Source organism: Lathamus discolor, chromosome Z, assembly GCF_037157495.1.
Source record: "Lathamus discolor isolate bLatDis1 chromosome Z, bLatDis1.hap1, whole genome shotgun sequence".
NCBI lineage: Eukaryota > Metazoa > Chordata > Aves > Psittaciformes > Psittacidae > Lathamus > Lathamus discolor.
In genome coordinates, this window is record NC_088909.1 from 100402430 (window position 1) to 100420548 (window position 18119).

Consider the following 18119-nt stretch of genomic DNA (forward strand, 5'->3'; position numbering starts at 1 on the left):
CTCCAACACACCCTCTCTATCCCCCCCTCTTCATTATCTCCTCTCCTTCAAGCCCTCTCCAGCACTCTCTATCATCCCTTTGCCATTGCCTTGGTACAGGGAGCTCCCTGGGGCTACAGTGGCCATGGGGATGAGCAACACAAGGTCTCTGCACTCGCAACTGCTGCTGATAGCAACCCTCAGCTCATTTACAGGCAGAGGTTTTGTTTTTAGCATCACACAGACAGTACTCCTTCTGCTTTCGCATAAGCTTTATTTTTTCCAGTATTTAACAAACCCTGTCCCAGAAGCGTATCTTGAAAGCGCAGGCATCAGCTCAGAGCTCAAGGACATAGACTTCTTGACCAGCCTTGGAGGAGTCAAAACCAAAACAAGCAGATACCTCGGGTATCTCTGTGAGATTTGCACCCTCCAAAGGGCAGCCAGTGAGGCAGCTAGAGCCTGGAAATCATTGCTCTGGCTAAACCCTGAGATGCCATTCCTGAGCCTTGGCACAGCAGGGGAGTGGGCAAGGGGGAACGGGCAGGCAGGGAACAAGTCCAAAGCAGAAAGTGCTGAAGAAGTCAAAAGTTGGCAGGGCTTTGGTTTAAACCTGTGTGTGTCAGGGGTTTATGAATAATAAAGGTTAATGAATAATAAGAATAAAGGGTTAATGAACAATTAAACTTCCTGCACAAACTGTGATTGAGTCAGCCTTGAAAAATAGCGTTACGGGCAAATGTTAGTGAAAATCATATCTGTAACCAAGGATCTTGGTCACAGCCCATGGCTTTACCCATGCAGTCATTGCTGAAAGCTGAGCCTATTGGTATATTATTGCGTGTTACTGACGCAATACGGTCAAAAACAGGAGGAAAAGGCAGAAATACCCCTTGAACACAGCCTGAATGCCCCAACCTATGAAAGAAAGCCTGCAAGCAGCCTGTCCCTTGGGGTTAAGGAGCATTGCTGGTGGGTCGCACCAATCAAACCCAGCCTGGTCAGAGGCTGTGCTGGCTTTGGTACCTGGTTTTGTACGTTGACAGCTGGATTGGGACATCACCATGTGCCAACACAACACAGAAGGAAGTGGGCAGCTCAAGTGAGCTGCACCAAGTCCCGGGCCCCCTGTGTGTCCATCCATCCGTCCGTTCCTCCCCCCCCCCCCCCAGCCCAGTGACCCTAAGGGAGTGCTGCCATGGAAGGAGGACGTTGCCTGGTCCAGGGGGGCCGTATCCAGGAGAACCTGCCCTTTCCCGGATAACATTACTCCTGTGCCGAGGCGGATGCGGGAACACTCCCCTGCGGAGTGAAGAAAAGGACATTTATCACCTGATGGCAGCATGGGCCACCACAGTGGTGCCCTGCCTGTACCAGGGCCCAGGCAGGGCAAGAACAGGCACAGGGGTGAAGGACAGGCTGCCTCTCACCCCAACCGTCATGGCACTTATGATTCAGAGGGTGTTAGAGCAAACGGCTCTCCAGTGAGCAGAAACAGCTTGTAGCTAAACCTGGGTGCAGCGTGCCCTCCCCGCACCCACAAAACCAGGGAGGTGCAGCCTTCACAGGCTGACCTGGCACAGAAGTGAGGAAAACAAAGCAAGGTGCCCAGCCCGGGCAGGAGAGGAACATGACTTGGCCAAGGGCAGGCACACAGAGCCATTTCCACACAGCACGCTAAGCTCCTTGCCTTCCTCTGACAAGCAGGTAACACAGAAAAGGGCAAGGGGCAGGTCCTATGTCCCCTGCACTTCTTGCTCCTGTGAGCAGTCCCCAACAAGAGGCAGCCTGCTAACTGTTTGCCCTCTCCAACTGAGTGTTGGCTCTCCCTCTATCCCCAGCCCAGTAAGAAGAGAGGGAACAATGCAGGGTCTCCCTCCTCAGGCTGTCCCCTCGCCCTACCACAGAAGACACACACAAAAGAGACACAGCTGGACAAATTTATTAAGAACTTAAATGATTCATCCCCTAAAGTATGCTCCGCTGCCTGCCCTAGCGCTAGCAGGGAGGGCGGCCATGGTACCAGACCAGGTCCTACTGCTGCTGCTTGGGCTCGATTGTCACAGACTGTCACCACCCAGGAAGCCGAGGCTCCCCTGGGGACTGCATCTGCCCTGGGGCAGAGCCAGTCTTTATTTGTAGTGTCAGTAAAGTGATGAACAGCTACAGCATCCATGTGCCAGCATGCACCAGTCCCATCTCCTCACACACACACACGCGCTCACACATCCACACTCTTTGTTTTTCACTGGTTTTGCCCTACAGACCACCTTACCCAGCCCACTGACCGCAGGAGAGAGGGCTCCTTTGCAATGAGGCAAGGTACCAGCTCTGCTTGAGGATGGCTGGGGTGGGGGGGCCTGCAGGTTGTCAGAGCCCTGAGCAATGGGGAAAGGGAGGCACAGGCTCCAGCAGCGCCTCCTTATCCCACTCCTCTCCTTGCTGAGGAGTTGTTACCTGCACCTCTTGTCCCCACCTCAAGCTCAGAGTTGGTGGTTGGAAGACCCCTGAGGTGAAGGACATGTAGTGGAGGTAGGGAAGGAAGACAGCGATGTGAGTATTATCAGAGAGGAGGGAAGGGCCTCCCCCAGCCTTCCTGGTGAACCTGCTGCTCTGCCCAGTGCCACGGGGCTCAGGGGTGATTGGGGACCTGGGTGGGCTGTGTGGGTCCTGGTGCCTGGCTGGCTCTGCGCTCCAGCGCCAGCTGCATGCTCCAGATGCTAAGGGGACGCATGTAAGCCAGCGAGCGGTAGACTTTCTTCTCCCGATAGGCCTCTGGTGTCTGGAAAGCCATCCCCAACTGCTCCCAGACTGTTCGGTAGCAGCCTTCTGCTGTACGAAAGCCTTCTTCCACCAGCCCCTGCGGCAGAAGGAATATGAACACAGAGCACATCCACAGAGCACAAAGGAGATAGCATGTGCTAAGGAGCACAGCATCACCACTCACCTCCTGGATCATGGTGGCAGCCAAGGCATAGACCACACCGACCCACACCTCGTTGGACTGCACACTGGAGGTGTCGGGCTCCCCGCTGGGTTTCATGCCATTCACTGCTCCCATGGTGCCACCAGCAAAGCTCATGACGTTCTTCTCAAAGATGGTCCTGAGGGCACTGACAATGTGACTCTTGGGGAAGACCTGGGTGAACAGAGAGGGGGCTCTGGGCACAGTGTGCACACAGACCCCTCAGGCTGGGTCTGCAGGGAGCAGGGTGAAGCTTTCCATGATAAAGGGGTCAGCACTGCTCGCTGGGTGAACAGCCACCTCAGGAAAACAACAGGAGGAAATGAAAAGCCCTCTTTCCCCGAAAAGAGGGGAACAAGAGAAAAGACAGGAAAAGTACAGTTGCTCAATAGAAGAGATGTTGAACTTCATTCCACCTTCCTCCTGGGGAGGCTGACAGCTCGAACTAGTGTGCCTCAATCTACAGCCTCTCCACCTTCAGGCACTGGCCAAACTCCCCACATCTCTCAGGAGCTTGCTGTGGGGACCAGGCCAATCACACCATTCCCACCTTGGGGACTAAGCCCATCAGTTTAGGGTTACCACTACTCATTTCCCAGGCAATGACTGAGGTCCAGACTTTCTCCTGTTCTCTCAGCACACCTGCACCAGATACAAAAGGCACTGCAACACCTACAAGAGATGGGACACCAGCCAGAAGTGGTCAAAGAATAGTCAGGGATCATTGAGGCTGAAGGCACCTTCCTGCCAAAGGGAAAGACTAGGGTAAAGCCAGTCTGATGAGACCAGAATACATCCTGCAGCTGCAAAGTGAATGCTGTGGATACTGGTAGTTTTGTTTGAGTAAATGCTGGGAATTTTGGGGAAATAATGAAGAAAATTAAGAAATAAGCTTCAATTCAAGAAACAGAAAATTCCCCAACCAAACAGGGCTTAGGTTTGAATGATTTCAAAAGGACTCTATAATCCTTCCAATTTTGTAACCAGGCGGTGATGCAAGTGTTTGTGGTCTGGACCGAGGTGAGTTTTACATGAGAGGAGGAGACGAATCGCTCAGACTAAAACGCAGAGGATGCCTGATGGTTTTCTGTGTCCGGAAGGAGAGATCTGGAACTTTTGTTCCAAATGAAAGTTAAGTCTTGTGAAACATCAGTAGTGCTTGAAGGATAAACAGCCATTTCAGGCTATTATCACTAGGAAGTAAAAACCCTCACTTCCCGATAAGGGACTAATACCAAAACCAAGGCAGTTGTTCAACAAATTAAGGCCAAGAGCTCAAAACAATTATGAGAACAGACTGAAGTATCAAGCTGAGTAAGCTCTTGCCAAAAGAACAAAACAACCTTCACAGACTTTGACAAAACCAAAATCAGCTTGACCTAAGCACATAAACACCTGATAGCGAAACAAAAAGCAGCGGAACAGTAACACAGCCAGGACTGCATTAAATTAAAAGTCTCTGTGCACAACTGAATTTAAACACAGTTTCTGCACTGCTGTCATTACTGGCAGTAAAATGAGGAAGTGTCAGTGCAGCAAAAGTCACTTCCTTGGTGAGAAAAGGGAGGTTGAAGACTCGATGCTGAAACCAAAGGGCTGGCTCCACTCCTCTCCACCCCACATCCACTTAACAACAAGAAAGCTGTAACAAGAACATAATGAGAACATAACAAGAACATAATGAGAACATAACAAGAACATAATGAGAACATAACAAGAACTCTGTGGCGTGACCAAGAGAAAGAGCAAGGTCTCAGAGCTACTGTGACATCTGTCTGTAAGGCAGGGAAGAGCCAGGCAGCTCCAGGTCATCAGCACAGCCCAAGCACCTTTCTTGCCACTCTGGTGCTAGCAGAACCAGGGCGACCAAAAGATGTGATGACACAAGGCAGGAGCTTGCCAAGGGAGCCTGGGCAGTCCAACCACACAGCTTTGGCAGGCTCAAAAGAAGGGCAGCAAATCCATTGTACCTGTGCTAAAGTCCAGCATCAAACACAGCCATTTTCTCCCCTGTTGTGGCTCTGGAGGTAATCATAGAATGGTTATAGCTGGAAAGGACTAGTTGAGACTAGGTTATCCAAGTTCACTTGATCTTATTTCTTTCCACCTAAGCCCATGTGCTGCTGGGGAGCAAGAATCAGCAGAAGGGGTTGGTGTGAAGCAGCCATCTCTGGCAGAAACTGGCTTTTCTTATTTTGTATTTCATTAGAATTGTACACGCATCAAGAGTGTATTAATGAGGTTACGACCAGGAGCGTTGCCAGCCAGGCAGGGTATCAAAATACATAGGAAAAAAGCACTCGATAGCCATGGTAACAGAAGAGAGAGTAGTTTACCAGTCCCACCTCCGGTGAACCCAAAGCTCACCAGGCAGCAGAGAAACAGTGCCACCTTCAGTTAACAACAGTCTTGAGGCTGTGGAAAGGCAAAACGAGACCTTCGGACTTAAGCAAGTTCAATGTTTGCCCCAAGAGGGACTTTTGGGTATTACTGCATGGGCTCTGGGACAGATTCTGCCTGCAGCCGCAAGCACAGCCTCAATTCCCATACTCTAAGGGCCCGCACTGAGCTAAATGCACTTCCCAGCTCTGTTCCGGGTGCTGCAGCACCAGCAGCTGATCCTGCTATCCCATCAGACAAGAGGAGCCTTCAGCCAGTTCTCCTCTTGCAAATGAAGAGCAACAGACTTCAGGGACCCAAATGAGCCTTAGCTCCCTAGGATAATAATTTAGGAATCTAAACTGGGCAGCAAATAACAGAAAGGAAGCTTCATACACTTTTTCCTCCTGTTTTTAAACAAACAGACCCTTGCCAAGAGCAAACCCCACAGTGGGACCTTCCTTTCCATGAGCAGGTTTGGTTTAAGGCACGGTGCACCGATGTGTGCTTCGGTGGAGGCTGTTGGATACACACATCTGGATGGAGACCCCTGCACCAATCTGTAACGTATAACCCGCACCACATGCCAGCCCTGCTACTGCAGGTCTCATCTCATCCCAGCCAGGATGCCCCTTCTCTTACCTCAAATTCCCCTTGGTCCAGGCCACAAGCCCCAAGAAACCACTGCCCAGCACACTGGTCTGACATGATGCTGTTGGAAGTGTCACTCCCACTGCTGTCATAGTTGTAGTATTTTCCTGGGAAAGGCAGGAAGCAGTTTAAACTCAATAGTTTGGCACCACAGCTCATGTGTGCTGCCCCTACACTTCTCTTTGTGAGGCAGGAGAACATTTTTTTCCAGGAGTCCCGTTTTCCTTCCTTTTCCAGGCCATCATTCTTTCTCTGTTCCCTCCCTGGTACCTGCTCCTTCCCCTCCACTTGCAGGGATGGCATTTCCCCTGCTTCTCCTATCCCCTGCAAGGCTTTGTTACCCAAGAAGGAGTCACCCCCTTCCCAAGGGATGCATGGCCAGTGAATGTGGTTCCCCACCGGCAAGGGCTCACCATTCCAGAGCTTCCTCTCAAATGCCTCCTTGCCCTTGTTCAGGATGTCCATGTACTTCTGCCGGATCTTGGCATCCCCAAGCACCTCTGCCATCTTGCACATCATGCAGACTGCTGCCAGCCACAGCCCACCACAGTAGGCACTGCCAGAGCCAAAGGAGAGAACAATCAGCAACCTGTGCCACCCCATGGGCTGCACAGAGCTCCCACATTATATGGGGACCACAGTCCCAGCTCTGAGATACCTCCCCACCCCATAGGTCCCATCTCCAACCTTCCATCTAGCTCTGTTGCTCACCTGGCTCCATTTACCACCCATGCATCGTACGTCTGGTCAGCAAAGCCACCGTTTTCAATGAGCCCATCATCATCCATGTCAAACTTCAGCTCTGACTCCATCACAGCCTGCAGGAGAGGCAGGAGATTGTCACATAGCCTCTGAATCCTGGCAGCCCCTCAAGCTCTGCTCAGGAGCATCCATCCTCTCAGGATGCCGCATGGCACCCAAGGGAAGTGTGGAAGGGGGATGCCCCACGGTGCAATATCCTCCCCATACCTGGCAGACTGGCCACATGTCCTGCAGGTACATGGAGTCGCGTGTTAGGTAGAAGTCACGGTACACCTGCAGCACAAACTTCAGGTTGAGGTCCTTCCAGTCAGCCGTGTCGTGCATCAGGTAGGCATTGACACGCTGCCACGGCTCGTCACCTAAGCAGGGACAGAGCAGATGCAGCAGGGCAGTAAGCAATGAATGTCCCCTCGCCTGCTGAGGAGCAAGGTCCCAAGGGTGCTGTGATACATCAGCACTAAAATAACATGTTGCATCTTGTGCTGTCTCTGTCAAGAGCAGCCTTCTTGCTACTGCTCAGCTTCCACCCCATCTCTTGTATGAGCTCCATGCAGTGTGCTCTTCACCACCACCCCAAACCCCTCAAGCTTGTCATTCCCAAACTGTATTCCACGCACTACACCTCTTTTGCCCAGCTTGGGAGATAACTACCCCAAGAGAGCTGTGTGAGCAGCCCCACACCCCATCCGCTCCATCCATACCCCTCACCTGGGTCCCCAATGTCATGTGGCACCACATTCTTCAGCTTCACCTGGGCTGTCTGACCACACATCAAATACTGGCGGAGCTGGACATCCTCATTCATCACTGTGATAGCTGGAGGGGACACAGAGCAAGACATTACAAAGGCAGGAGGTGCTGCAGCAAGCTCCAAACACTGGGAGAGCCACCAGCACCAGCATGCCAGGCTGCTTTTTGGGGCTGCTTTTTTGCCCCCGGTCTCCCCACAGCATGTGACATACAACTGTCACCACCCCCTTCAGCAAGGTGGTGGCAGCACCCAGGGCTGGGAGGGAAGCCCAGTGGGTTCAGTCCTTTCATAGCCCAGCAAAGAGCTGTGCTCCTCCACTGGTTGGGCCACCACCAAGCAGCTTCCAAGACCACCCAAAGCATCGGGGTCTGTAAACATATCCACGGTTCTCCTCTGCAAGGGGCATGGAAATTGCTGGTAAGACCATGGATTCATCCCCATGTGCAGCAAGAAGGCATCCTACTGCTGGGCAGAGAGACACTGAGGCAGCAACACTGCAAGTTTGCCAGTGCTGGGCCCAGCACTTCACCTAGGAAGGAGCTGAAGGAGGATGCTGGATGCTGACTCCACAGCACAGATTTCTATGGCAGATGCAGCCCTAAATCCTCCATCTCCTTCCTAGGTGAAGACATCAGTCCGCACAAAGCCAGAGTTTTGTGGGTCACTCACCAATATCATACTGCAGGCTGATCTGCAGCTTGGGCCACAGCATGACGAGAGCAAAGGAGGCATAGAAGTGGACATCATAGGTGTTGTACATCCGGTACTCCTGACCTGGAAGGAGCAGGGAGATGGTGAGGGATGAGAGACCTGCCACAGGGAGAGGAAAGGAGGGGCAGGTCCTCCTTTCCACATGGCCCAGGAGGGTGGGCTCTTTCCCAGCACAGGCAGAGGATCCTGTTAGAAGAGGGGTTTTATTCCCTATACACAGTGGGTCTGGAGAAGACTTCATGCTGCATTCTACACGGCTTGGTCCTTCAAGGGGTTTTGCTGGAAGCAGTGCTGCCCTCTCCCTATCAGAGTGTGAAAAGCATTCCCACAGCATGTTAAGAACGCCTGGCGACACCAACAGGGAGAGAGGTGGAGTTGGGACCATCCATTGAGTCCCTGCAAGTTACCTTCCAAATAAGCAAACCTTCCGTACTCCCGCAGCACAGGGAGGAGGTGGGAGATGCCAGCCGCCGCCTGGCCCCGCAGGTCCTCGTCACAGCAGTCTGGGGGCAGTTCCACCCAGATGGTCCCCCCGTCCGTCACAAAATACAGCTCGTTGAAGAGGGCAGACTTGTACCAGGAAGGGAGCTGGCTGCAGGCAAGAGGGAAACTCAGACGCAGCGGATACGGGGGTGATGCTCCCGCTCTCACCCGTCCCAGTAGGGCACTGGGAAGGTGCTCTCATCCACCCTACCTGTTCTCCAGGATGGGATTCTGCCACGCTTCGATCTTCCTCTCCCATTCCTTGTAGTGCGTCAGGGCATAGTGTGAGAGAGCAGGAGCGGCATCGCCTCCACTGCCAAAAAAACGGGTGTAGCGCCTGCAAACAGGGGTTTGGTGAGTATGCCATGGGATCAGGCTGGGAAGAGCCCACCCCACCACAGGACAGGGGCTGGACTGTAGTGAACACCAGGATAATGTGACTGCTAGTGTGGGGGCAGTGGGGAACAGGGGCTGGGGAGAAGGTTCCCTCTGTGAGCTGGCAGGAAATGGGTGGCACAAAGCTCCCCAGGCAGCACTTAAACCCAGAGGCAGGAAGACGGAGGCTTTGGGACACAACCCACCCACCTGAGGTGCAGCTTCTCCTTGGAGCCGAAGTGAATGCAGGGCATGTCCCAAGCCAGGGCCATCTCCAGCGTCCTGTGTCCGCGGGCAGGCACTGTGCAGCTGGCGCACACAGCTGCTGCTGTCAGCTCCCCCTTCTCTGTCAGGCTGCTCTTACCTGACAGGAGAGAAACAGCAGTAAAAGGTATCCAAAAGCAATCAAGGAAGTCCTACGGAGGTGGGGTAACTGATGCTCCCATGCATTCCAATGGGAATGAGACTAGTGTGAGGAGTCCCTGCCCACGGCAGAGGGTTGGAACTAGATGATCTTAAGGTCCTTTCCAACCCTAACTATTCTATGCTTGCAGCCCAGAAAGCCAACCGTATCCTGGGCTGCACCAAAAGGAGCGTTACCAGCAGGTCAAAGGAGGTGATCCTGCCCCTCTACTCTGCTCTCGTGAGACCTCACCTGGAGCATTGTGTGCAGTTCTGGTGTCCTCAACATAAAAAGGACATGGAACTGCTGGAACAAGTCCAGAGGAGGCCACGAGGATGATCAGGGGACTGGAGCACCTCCCGTATGAAGACAGGCTGAGGAAGTTGGGGCTGTTCAGCCTGGAGAAGAGAAGGCTGCGTGGAGACCCCATAGCAGCCTTCCAGTATCTGAAGGGGGCCTATAGGGATGCTGGGGAGGGACTATTCGTCAGGGACTGTAGTGACAGGACAAAGGGTAATGGGTTAAAACTTAAAACAGGGGAAGTTTAGACTGGATATAAGGAGGAAGTTCTTTACTGTAAGGGTGGTGAGGCACTGGAATGGGCTGCCCAGGGAAGTTGTGAATGCTCCATCCCTGGCGGTGCTCAAGGCCAGGTTGGATGAAGCCTCGGATGAGATGGTTTTGTGTGAGGTGTCCCTGCCCATGGCAGGGGGGTTGGAACTACATGATCTTGAGGTCCTTTCCAACCCTAACTATTCTATGATTCTATGTTTGAACCCCCTTGCAACCTGGATGGTACATCCCCAGGGTCTCAAGGGATGACATTACTGCATAGAATAATAGAATAAACCAGGTTGGAAAAGCCCTTCATGGTGGTCAAGTCCAACTGTCCCCCCAGGCCTGAAAAATCCACCACTAAACCATGTCACTTAAGGGCCTCATCTACGTGCTTTTTGAACACTTCCAGGGATGGAGATGCGAGGTAACTGCTTTTTGCAAGCAGGAAAAAATACCTGCCATGGGCGGAGAGGTTAAAAGAAGTTAGTCATCAAAGCAGAGGAACAAATCAGGCAGGAAAAGCCATCAGGCATGAGTGGAAGGGACAGAGCATCCCATGACTTTGTAACTACACTGCACTCAGAGGCGCTGTGACTTTCTAGTGACAAGTCATCATTTCCAGGCTTTCTGCATGGTGCCTGGACTGTGCCTGTGTTTACAGAAAGCCCTGAGGCAGCTGGATAATTACACGCTGGCTCTGACATGTGTACCAGGTAAACTCATTATAGCAACAATTTTAACAGAAGCACAGATTCTTACTATGATAATGCTTGGCACGCATGATGGAAAACCACATTCCAATAGCCTGGAGAACTCCGAGTGCATCTAGGCAGGAAACTTAGTTTTCCGGAAATATTTATGTAAACATCCTATTTACATAATTTAGGCTTCAAGGAATCTCACAGAGGCCCAGCGCCAGCACCACTAGTTTGTCAGCTTTGTCCTTGTTCAAAAGCTGGCAGAGGCATTAGGCAAATGGTCACAATGAGAGGTTAGTAGCAAGGGCTGGGAGATGCCACCCTGCTTCAAGGCTTCCGCACAGGGAGTGAGCAGACAATGAAGAATGATGCAGAAGAATCAAGGGAATACCAGAGGCCTTCAAGGAGCTGATACAGAAACAAGAGGACAGCCAAGTGCTAGCAGCACCAAACCCAAAGGACTGCTAAATGCCTGTTAGAACAAATCTGACAGGGCCCAGCTTGCAGATGTGGCAATAGGAACTGAGGGAAGGCAGCCAGGCATCACCCTGGTTACTCAGCAGAAATATCAGCTCATGCAGACTACACTACACAGACTATCAAAACACCGGCATGTGCAACTAACATAGTCCCAGAGTGGTGCAAACAGCTTTGGGGAACCACAACAAGGGCAGCATGACAAGCTATGGGAAATCTGCACACAGCCTAAAGCTGGGAATGAGCGACAACGTAACCAAGAGCTTTTTGTGATAGCACTGAAGTGGATGGAGGGGAAAAATCCACCCTTGCTTGGGTTCCCTGTGATCAGTGTGGCCACCCGTTCCCCCTACTCCCCCTCCACCTAGCCCACAGAGGACAGAGAGACTCACCGGGGGGTGAATCCAGCCTGCCATCATGCAGGAGGTCCTGCCACACCTCTCTACCCAATCCCGCAGGATTGAATGCCGTGAGGTGTGTGACTCCTGTGCCAGCCTGTGGAAGAGAAGAGCATCATCAGGGAGTGGTACTTCTGAGGGGCAGATGTACATCTGTTCCCTCCAACAACACTGGGACACCACGCTCGCTCTCTACATGCTGCCCAGCAATGCTAACTCCAAATCTACCCACCCTACAAGCTTCACCTATAGTGAAGCTTTGGGCACTCTGTGCCAGTGTCTTAGCACCCTCACAGGGGAGAGCTTCTTCCTAATGTTCAGTCTTAAATCTTCCCTATGTCTCTCCTGGTACCCATCCACAAAGAGGGCGCCCTCAGGAACATCATGTCCCCACTCCTGCTCCAGTGGTCAAGCACTGAGGATGGGTGCCAAACCCAACCCATTGCACACCCATCCCTCACCAGCCCCCCCCACTTTCAGCAGGGCTGTACAACCCCCCCCAGTAGGAGCCACACCACCAGTGCAAGCCCTTTACCTTCTCCCGGGCAGAGATGGCGAGGGTGAAGGGGTTCAAACGCGTGCAGTGGTGCAGCAGGACACCAGCAACCCGCTCGCCCTCCTTCTCGAGGGCGAAGGGCTCGTTCCAGTGCCCTCCGCTCCTGTCCTGCTTCGCTCCCATGCCATTCTGCATGCTGAACATGATGGAGACATCCACGTCCTCGTCCCTTTCATTCTCCACTTCCCAGATGAAGACTCCCACTGGCAGGCTGGAGTCCTGGCAGGGACAGACAAGACAGTGAACAGGGCTGGTGCTCCATGGTTAGCTGCTGGAGCATCACTTCTCCCACTAGCAGGGAGACCACACGGGATACAGCAAGGAACAACTCAGTCTCAGAGCCCATTGTCAAGATGGGGAGCAGCAATAGGAACAGAAGAATGGCAGGGGCAGGATATACAAAACTCAAATCACAAGCTCTGAGCTAGCAAGCCCCACATGGGGCAATACACAGACAGAAAGCAGCGTTCAGTGCTCAGATAGCTGTCTCACCGCTCATTTGCTAAACAGGTTGATACAAGCTCACGTGCTTTGCTGGGGTAAGAGGAAGGTCAGGCATGTCAGCAGCACAGCTTCCCACCCTCGCCTGGGGCTGGGAATGAGCAGGAGTGTGGAGGCATCCCTTGCTGCCATCCCGAGCTCCCACATTGCTGTGGGGGTTCCTCCTGCCTGGGAGCACAGGGAAGTGCTGGGGAAGCTCAGCTGGGAAAGCCCTGCTAATAAGCAGCTCTTCCCTTGGGCACGGCAGGCAAAAGCCAGCTAAAGCACTCTCTGGAACACCCAGCTGACAAACCAACCCATGAGTACAGGCTGAGGGCTTCCCAAAGTGCTACCACCAGATCCTCTGGGCAGGAAGGTCACAGCTCTGGACCTGCCATTCCGGGTGGATGGGAGCTGGGATGGTCACAGGAAAAAAACCAAAGGCAGGAAACAGGCAGTACAAAGAGTCAAAGCACAGTTCAGAGGGGAAAGAGCAGCTGCCAGAGATAAGCGTTAAGGAAACAGGGATAACCCTTTCAACACCAAGTACTCCAGGAGGCAAAAAGCCCTCCAGGGATCCACCTGGCAGCTGGCACTAGAAGAGGGCCTTAGGGCAGAAGAGACCAGGCAGAAGGACCAGTATAGTCCTGCCTCTGCTGTGCCAGTCACAGAATGGTTTGGGTTGGAAGGGACCTCAAAGCTCACCCAGTTCCAGCCCCCTGCCACGGGCAGGAACACCTTCCACTAGAGCAGGTTGCTCCAAGCCCCTGTGTCCAGCCTGGCCTTGAACACTGCCAGGGATGGGGCAGCCACAGCTTCTCTGGGCACCCTGTGCCAGCGCCTCAGCACCCTCATAGTGAGCAGCTTCTTCCTAATGTCTAATCTTAAATCTTCCCTTTGTCAAGTTAAAGCCATTCTCCCTTGTCTTGTCACTGCATGCCCTTGTAAAACATCCCTCTTCAGATTTCTTGTAGCCACCTTTACAGACCGTAAGACTCTTTTAAGGCCCCCAGAGCCTTCTCTTCTCCAGGCTTTCCCATTCCCATGCAGGCAGCTCTGCCACATCCCAGCCAACCTGCTTCATGAAAGCCATGCTGCAGTAGTGCAGTAGTGACCCGGTGCTCCCATGGAACGGGTTGCAACCTGCATGGAGCCACCACCTCCTTACCTTATAGTCATGGGGGATGACGGGAGAGACCTGGCGGCAAGTGAGCACCACGTTTTGCCCCGGGAGCTCATAGACCATCCAGGCACGAGGGTACAGGGCATGGTAGAAGGCGTAGTGGCCACAGTACCCCCAGTTCCAGCCCTGTAGTGTGCTGGGTTTCTCTATGGACAAGACCTGCTGGTAAACCGTCTGCCCCCTGCAACGCAGGCACACCGTGAACTGGGGAGGAGAGATGCATGTGAAGGGGTTAGATGAGCTAGACAGCAGATGCCTCAACCACCCAACGCATCCCTTGCAGACCTTGCTGCAACTACCTGGTCAGCGATGACTGCCCCATAGTGATAAATGCCAGGGTTCAGCTGCCAGCGGCAGAACTCTCCCCGCCAGCCACGGGTGATGGTGCCTCCTCCGATCCCACCCAGCGGGCACCCTGCCAAAGACACCAGAAATCAGCACCCCCAATGCTCCCCATGCCGGGATCTGGCTCAAGGAACCCCACTTCCCACACCCCAAAAGCTCTTTGTCCCACTTCCCCGCCTCTAGTGCCATGATGGCCCCATGTGAATCCCTGCCCACCAAGCACTGCGCCAGTGCCCAAACTGGAGGCTGACCATAGATCTGCTGCAGAGGAACAGCACACAAGAGGTCAATGAAGGCAGGTTTCTTCTCTATGCGGGTCTTCTTGTACCACCACCTGAAGTACCTGTAAGGGAAAGGGAAGTATGAAAGGAGATGGAAGCATGCATCACTGTTCATTCAGTGTCACTGGGGAGGATGTGACCAGCATACGTTGCAGCTCTTGCACATCCCTCTTGTAGAGATGTACAACAGGAACCTGTGTCCCAGGGCACACGGGGTGGCAGCCCCTGCCATCCATCTGCATCATGTCAGCAGACATTAAGCAGGCAGAGCAAGGGCACAGCATGAAAACAGAGCACTCTCATACTCAAGAACAGGGCTCCCAGCCTTTTCATGAGGAAGTGGTAATGCACACAAGGACCACCACCTCCATACCGGGTAGGGCATGTCCTTGCTAAGGAAGGTCTGGGAGCAGAAACACAAGCCTAGGGAAGAGATATGCTGTTGCAGGGACATGAACCTTGGTCTTCCACTTCCACGTCCCCATGGTCACAGAGCACCCTGCCAGTGCCACATCCCTGGGTGCAGACGGCACGGGGCAGCCTTGCTCCAGAGGAGGCGATGCTGCCTGCCTGCAGACTCACCTCTGCTCACACCCCAGCTGTGCAGCCAGGCACTGCCCATCAGATAATTCCTCACCCAAAGGCCTGGGAATCCAGAAACACCCAGACAGGAGCACACCTGAGCCTGGGTGTGCCGGCACCACTGCGGGCAAGAGGAGCCAGGCTGGGCTCCGGCTCGGAGCTCGTAAAGGACTGGCTTTGGCTAATGAACCGCCCCAAGTTAAATCTTCCTCAGGGAGACAATTAGCATACGGAAAACAGCTACCAGACCAGATGAGGCTGATGTGCTTCCCACAGTGAACAGACAGGCAAGACCCACCCGGTGGCTACATGGCCCTTGGTGCCAAGCAGAGACATGGGAGCCCTACAACGGGCAATCTGTGCAGTGTCTCACCACCCTCATAGTGAAAAACTTCTTCCTAATGCCTAATGTAAATCTTCCCTCTGTCCGTTTAAAGCCATTCCCCCTTGTCCTGTCATTACCTGCCCTTGTAACACATCCCTCTCCATATTTCTTTTAGTCCCCTTCAGGTATCTGCAGGCACTGATGCCATAGTGTTGAGAGGGCAAAGTCACCCAAGTGGCAGCCTGCCCTATTCCAACGGCTGGTGGGATGCTGGTGATGGGTACAGGTGAGCACTAATTCCCCAGACACGTAGCCCCAGGAGCAAAGGTGAGAGGCTTTTCCACAACACCCCTCCTCCTCCACACTCTTCCGCAACCAAACACAACCGCACTTTGACTACATGGCCACTGCACGTTCATCTTTACTCATCAATATCAAAGGTCCCCAAACCCTTCCCTGGTGTTGTGGTTTAAACCGATCCACACAGCTCGTCCACTCACCCTCCCCCCCGAGCCTCCTCACTCCCGGAGGGATGGAGAGGAGAAACCCACGGGTTGAGATACCAGTTACTAAGAAGGCGCAAAACGGCTCCTGGTAAACCCAGGACACCTGGGTGATGTTTTCTGGGTTGCAGGCTGCTCTCCATTCCTACACCTCCACGTCTGTCTGTTTAAGGACATTTTGCCTGCAGAGGTCCAGGGCACCACGAGAACCAGCCTGTCCTGCACAACCAACCCTCAATCAGGGCCTGCACTATCTCTAAGCTACATCTGCTTGCAACTGCTCTTCTCCCAGCTGAGACAGCCCTGGCTTTAGGCTGCTGAGGCGAGGTTTTGGCAGCGTGCTCTCTCTCAAGGAAATTATTTCACTTCTTTGTCTTGTTAACCTAGAACCAGGGAACCAACCCAGCTGCTTCCCCAGCCGGTTTCTGGTGACAGGAAACAGGGTGCCCAGGCAGAACAGTTGCAGCGTGGCATCCCAGCTCCTTGCAAAGGAGGTGACAGAGGGTCTCAAAAAGCAGGCTTCCTATGAGCATGCAGCAGGAGAGGTTTGCGATTAACAGCCAGCCACTGCCTGAGCTGTTCTGCCATCTCAATAGCAAACTGTTCCCCCGCCAGCTCCTCGCAGAATCGTGCAAGCCAAGAAGAGAAAGGTGGCCGATGCCCAATCGTTGGCTGCTAACAGCTCTGCCAGGGCTGCAGAATAACCAGGAGAGAGTCTTCGTGTTCTGCAGCTCCCAAGCTCCCTGCCAAAGCTGGAGGGCATTTCTTTCCCTTCAAATTGGCAGTGGAACTAAAACATGTCTGTGCATTACCTAACTACTCGAGATCCGTGCCGTGACCCCCTGCCAGGGCACACCAGCCATATGCAGAAACCTGGAGCTTCCCTGCTAGGAGGGTTTGCTCCGCACAAGTCTTTGGAGCTGACAACCAAACTACCTCCTAAATTTGTTAGGGAAGAGGCAATAGTTCGACTTCTAGCTTCTTGCTTTTGAACCTTAAAACCTTTCTGCAGGGCTGGTACAAGCCACTTCCATTCTGGAACCCTAAAGCTGTTGCAGGGGCAATCACCCCCCTTTTCACTGCTCACCATACCAGAACTTCATGCTTTCCCACATGCTCAGCTCATCCCAACCTGCAGTGGCAGCTTTTCCAGCAGCATTTATCTCCCATGCATGACCCATGCTCTCCCTTCTCTTATGCCCAGGCTCACGCCACAATGTCTCAGGTCACCCCAAAGCAGTTCGCTACCTGCCCCCTTATCAGGCTTTGCAAGCAGCAGCTTCCAAGGACATCGAGCAGAGAGAGGGAAAAAGAAGCAGCTTAGAAAATGGAGGCAGGAGGCAGAGAGGCAGCACCAGGAAATAAATCACACCATCACCGGCCCCGCTGCTCACCGCGACGGGTGTGCAAACACCCCCAGCAGCCGGGCTGCCGCTCTGAAGGTTATCACGACACTGCCGTTTCCCACGCGTGTTTTTCCTGCTTACTTCCAGGTCACCCTAACGCAAAGCCGGGAGAACCCCCATTGCCAACCCCCCTGCAGAGCACGGCCTCTCAGAATGCTCCCAATTAACCTCGAGCTTAATCTCCATCTGCCGAGACGTGCCTTATGCCGGGAGCTGCGCACCGGGCACTGCTCGCGGTGATGCGGCACCGGCAGCGAGCCTCAGCGGGCAGAGATGGGGTAAAGCCGTATCCCAAGCCCTCCCAGCGCCTGCTCGGTTTTAGAGAGCCCTTAAGGACGCCTGGTTCTGTCTACATCACCGCTGGCGCCAGGGGAGCCGGCAGCCGCGCCGTACTCTGCCCTCTGTCCACCGGGCCAGCACCGCAGCACCCACGGGCTCCGCAAGGGCCCGCTCCCGATCCCCGTCTCCCCCCCGTACCGCAAGGCGAGTCCGACGTGCCGCAGGACGTCGCGGAACGACACATCGCCGGCTCCGTAGGGCTGCCGCAGCTCCCCGAAGCGGTGCGCCAGGCAGAGCCGCCAGCCGGCCGTCGCCACCCCGCGGCCCGGAGCCGTCCCCTCGTACAGCCGCTCCAGCGGGGCCGCCATCGCCTCCCCCTCGCATCGCCGCTCCAGCGGGGCCGGGGCCGCCATCGCCGTCCCCTCGCACCGTCGCTCCAACGGGGCCGCCGCCGCCATCACCACCCCCCGTGTTCCGTGCGAGCCCTCTTCACCGCGCACCGCCCGGTCCCGCCCCGGCCGCCCCGGCCCCGGCCCTCGCCCCGGCCCCGGCCCGCCCGCGCCCCCGGGGCACGGCGCCTCCGAGCGCG

At 54.2% G+C, this 18119-nt stretch overlaps 1 protein-coding gene across 1 annotated transcript; it reads right to left on the reverse strand.

Annotated features, from left to right (window-relative positions):
- Positions 1-1905: 1905 nt before the first annotated feature.
- Positions 1906-18054, reverse strand: GBA2 (glucosylceramidase beta 2). Its single transcript, XM_065661110.1, has 17 exons — positions 17729-18054; positions 14406-14497; positions 14109-14224; positions 13795-14013; positions 12126-12365; positions 11585-11687; positions 9267-9420; positions 8893-9018; positions 8606-8790; positions 8157-8261; positions 7445-7552; positions 6944-7095; positions 6686-6792; positions 6388-6530; positions 5966-6081; positions 2927-3118; positions 1906-2839 (listed from the first exon to the last, which is right to left on the reverse strand). Exons 1-17 carry the CDS (start codon positions 17986-17988, stop codon positions 2612-2614), a joined length of 2646 nt encoding a protein of 881 aa, XP_065517182.1. The 5' UTR covers positions 17989-18054; the 3' UTR covers positions 1906-2611.
- Between the last annotated feature and the right edge of the window lie 65 nt (positions 18055-18119).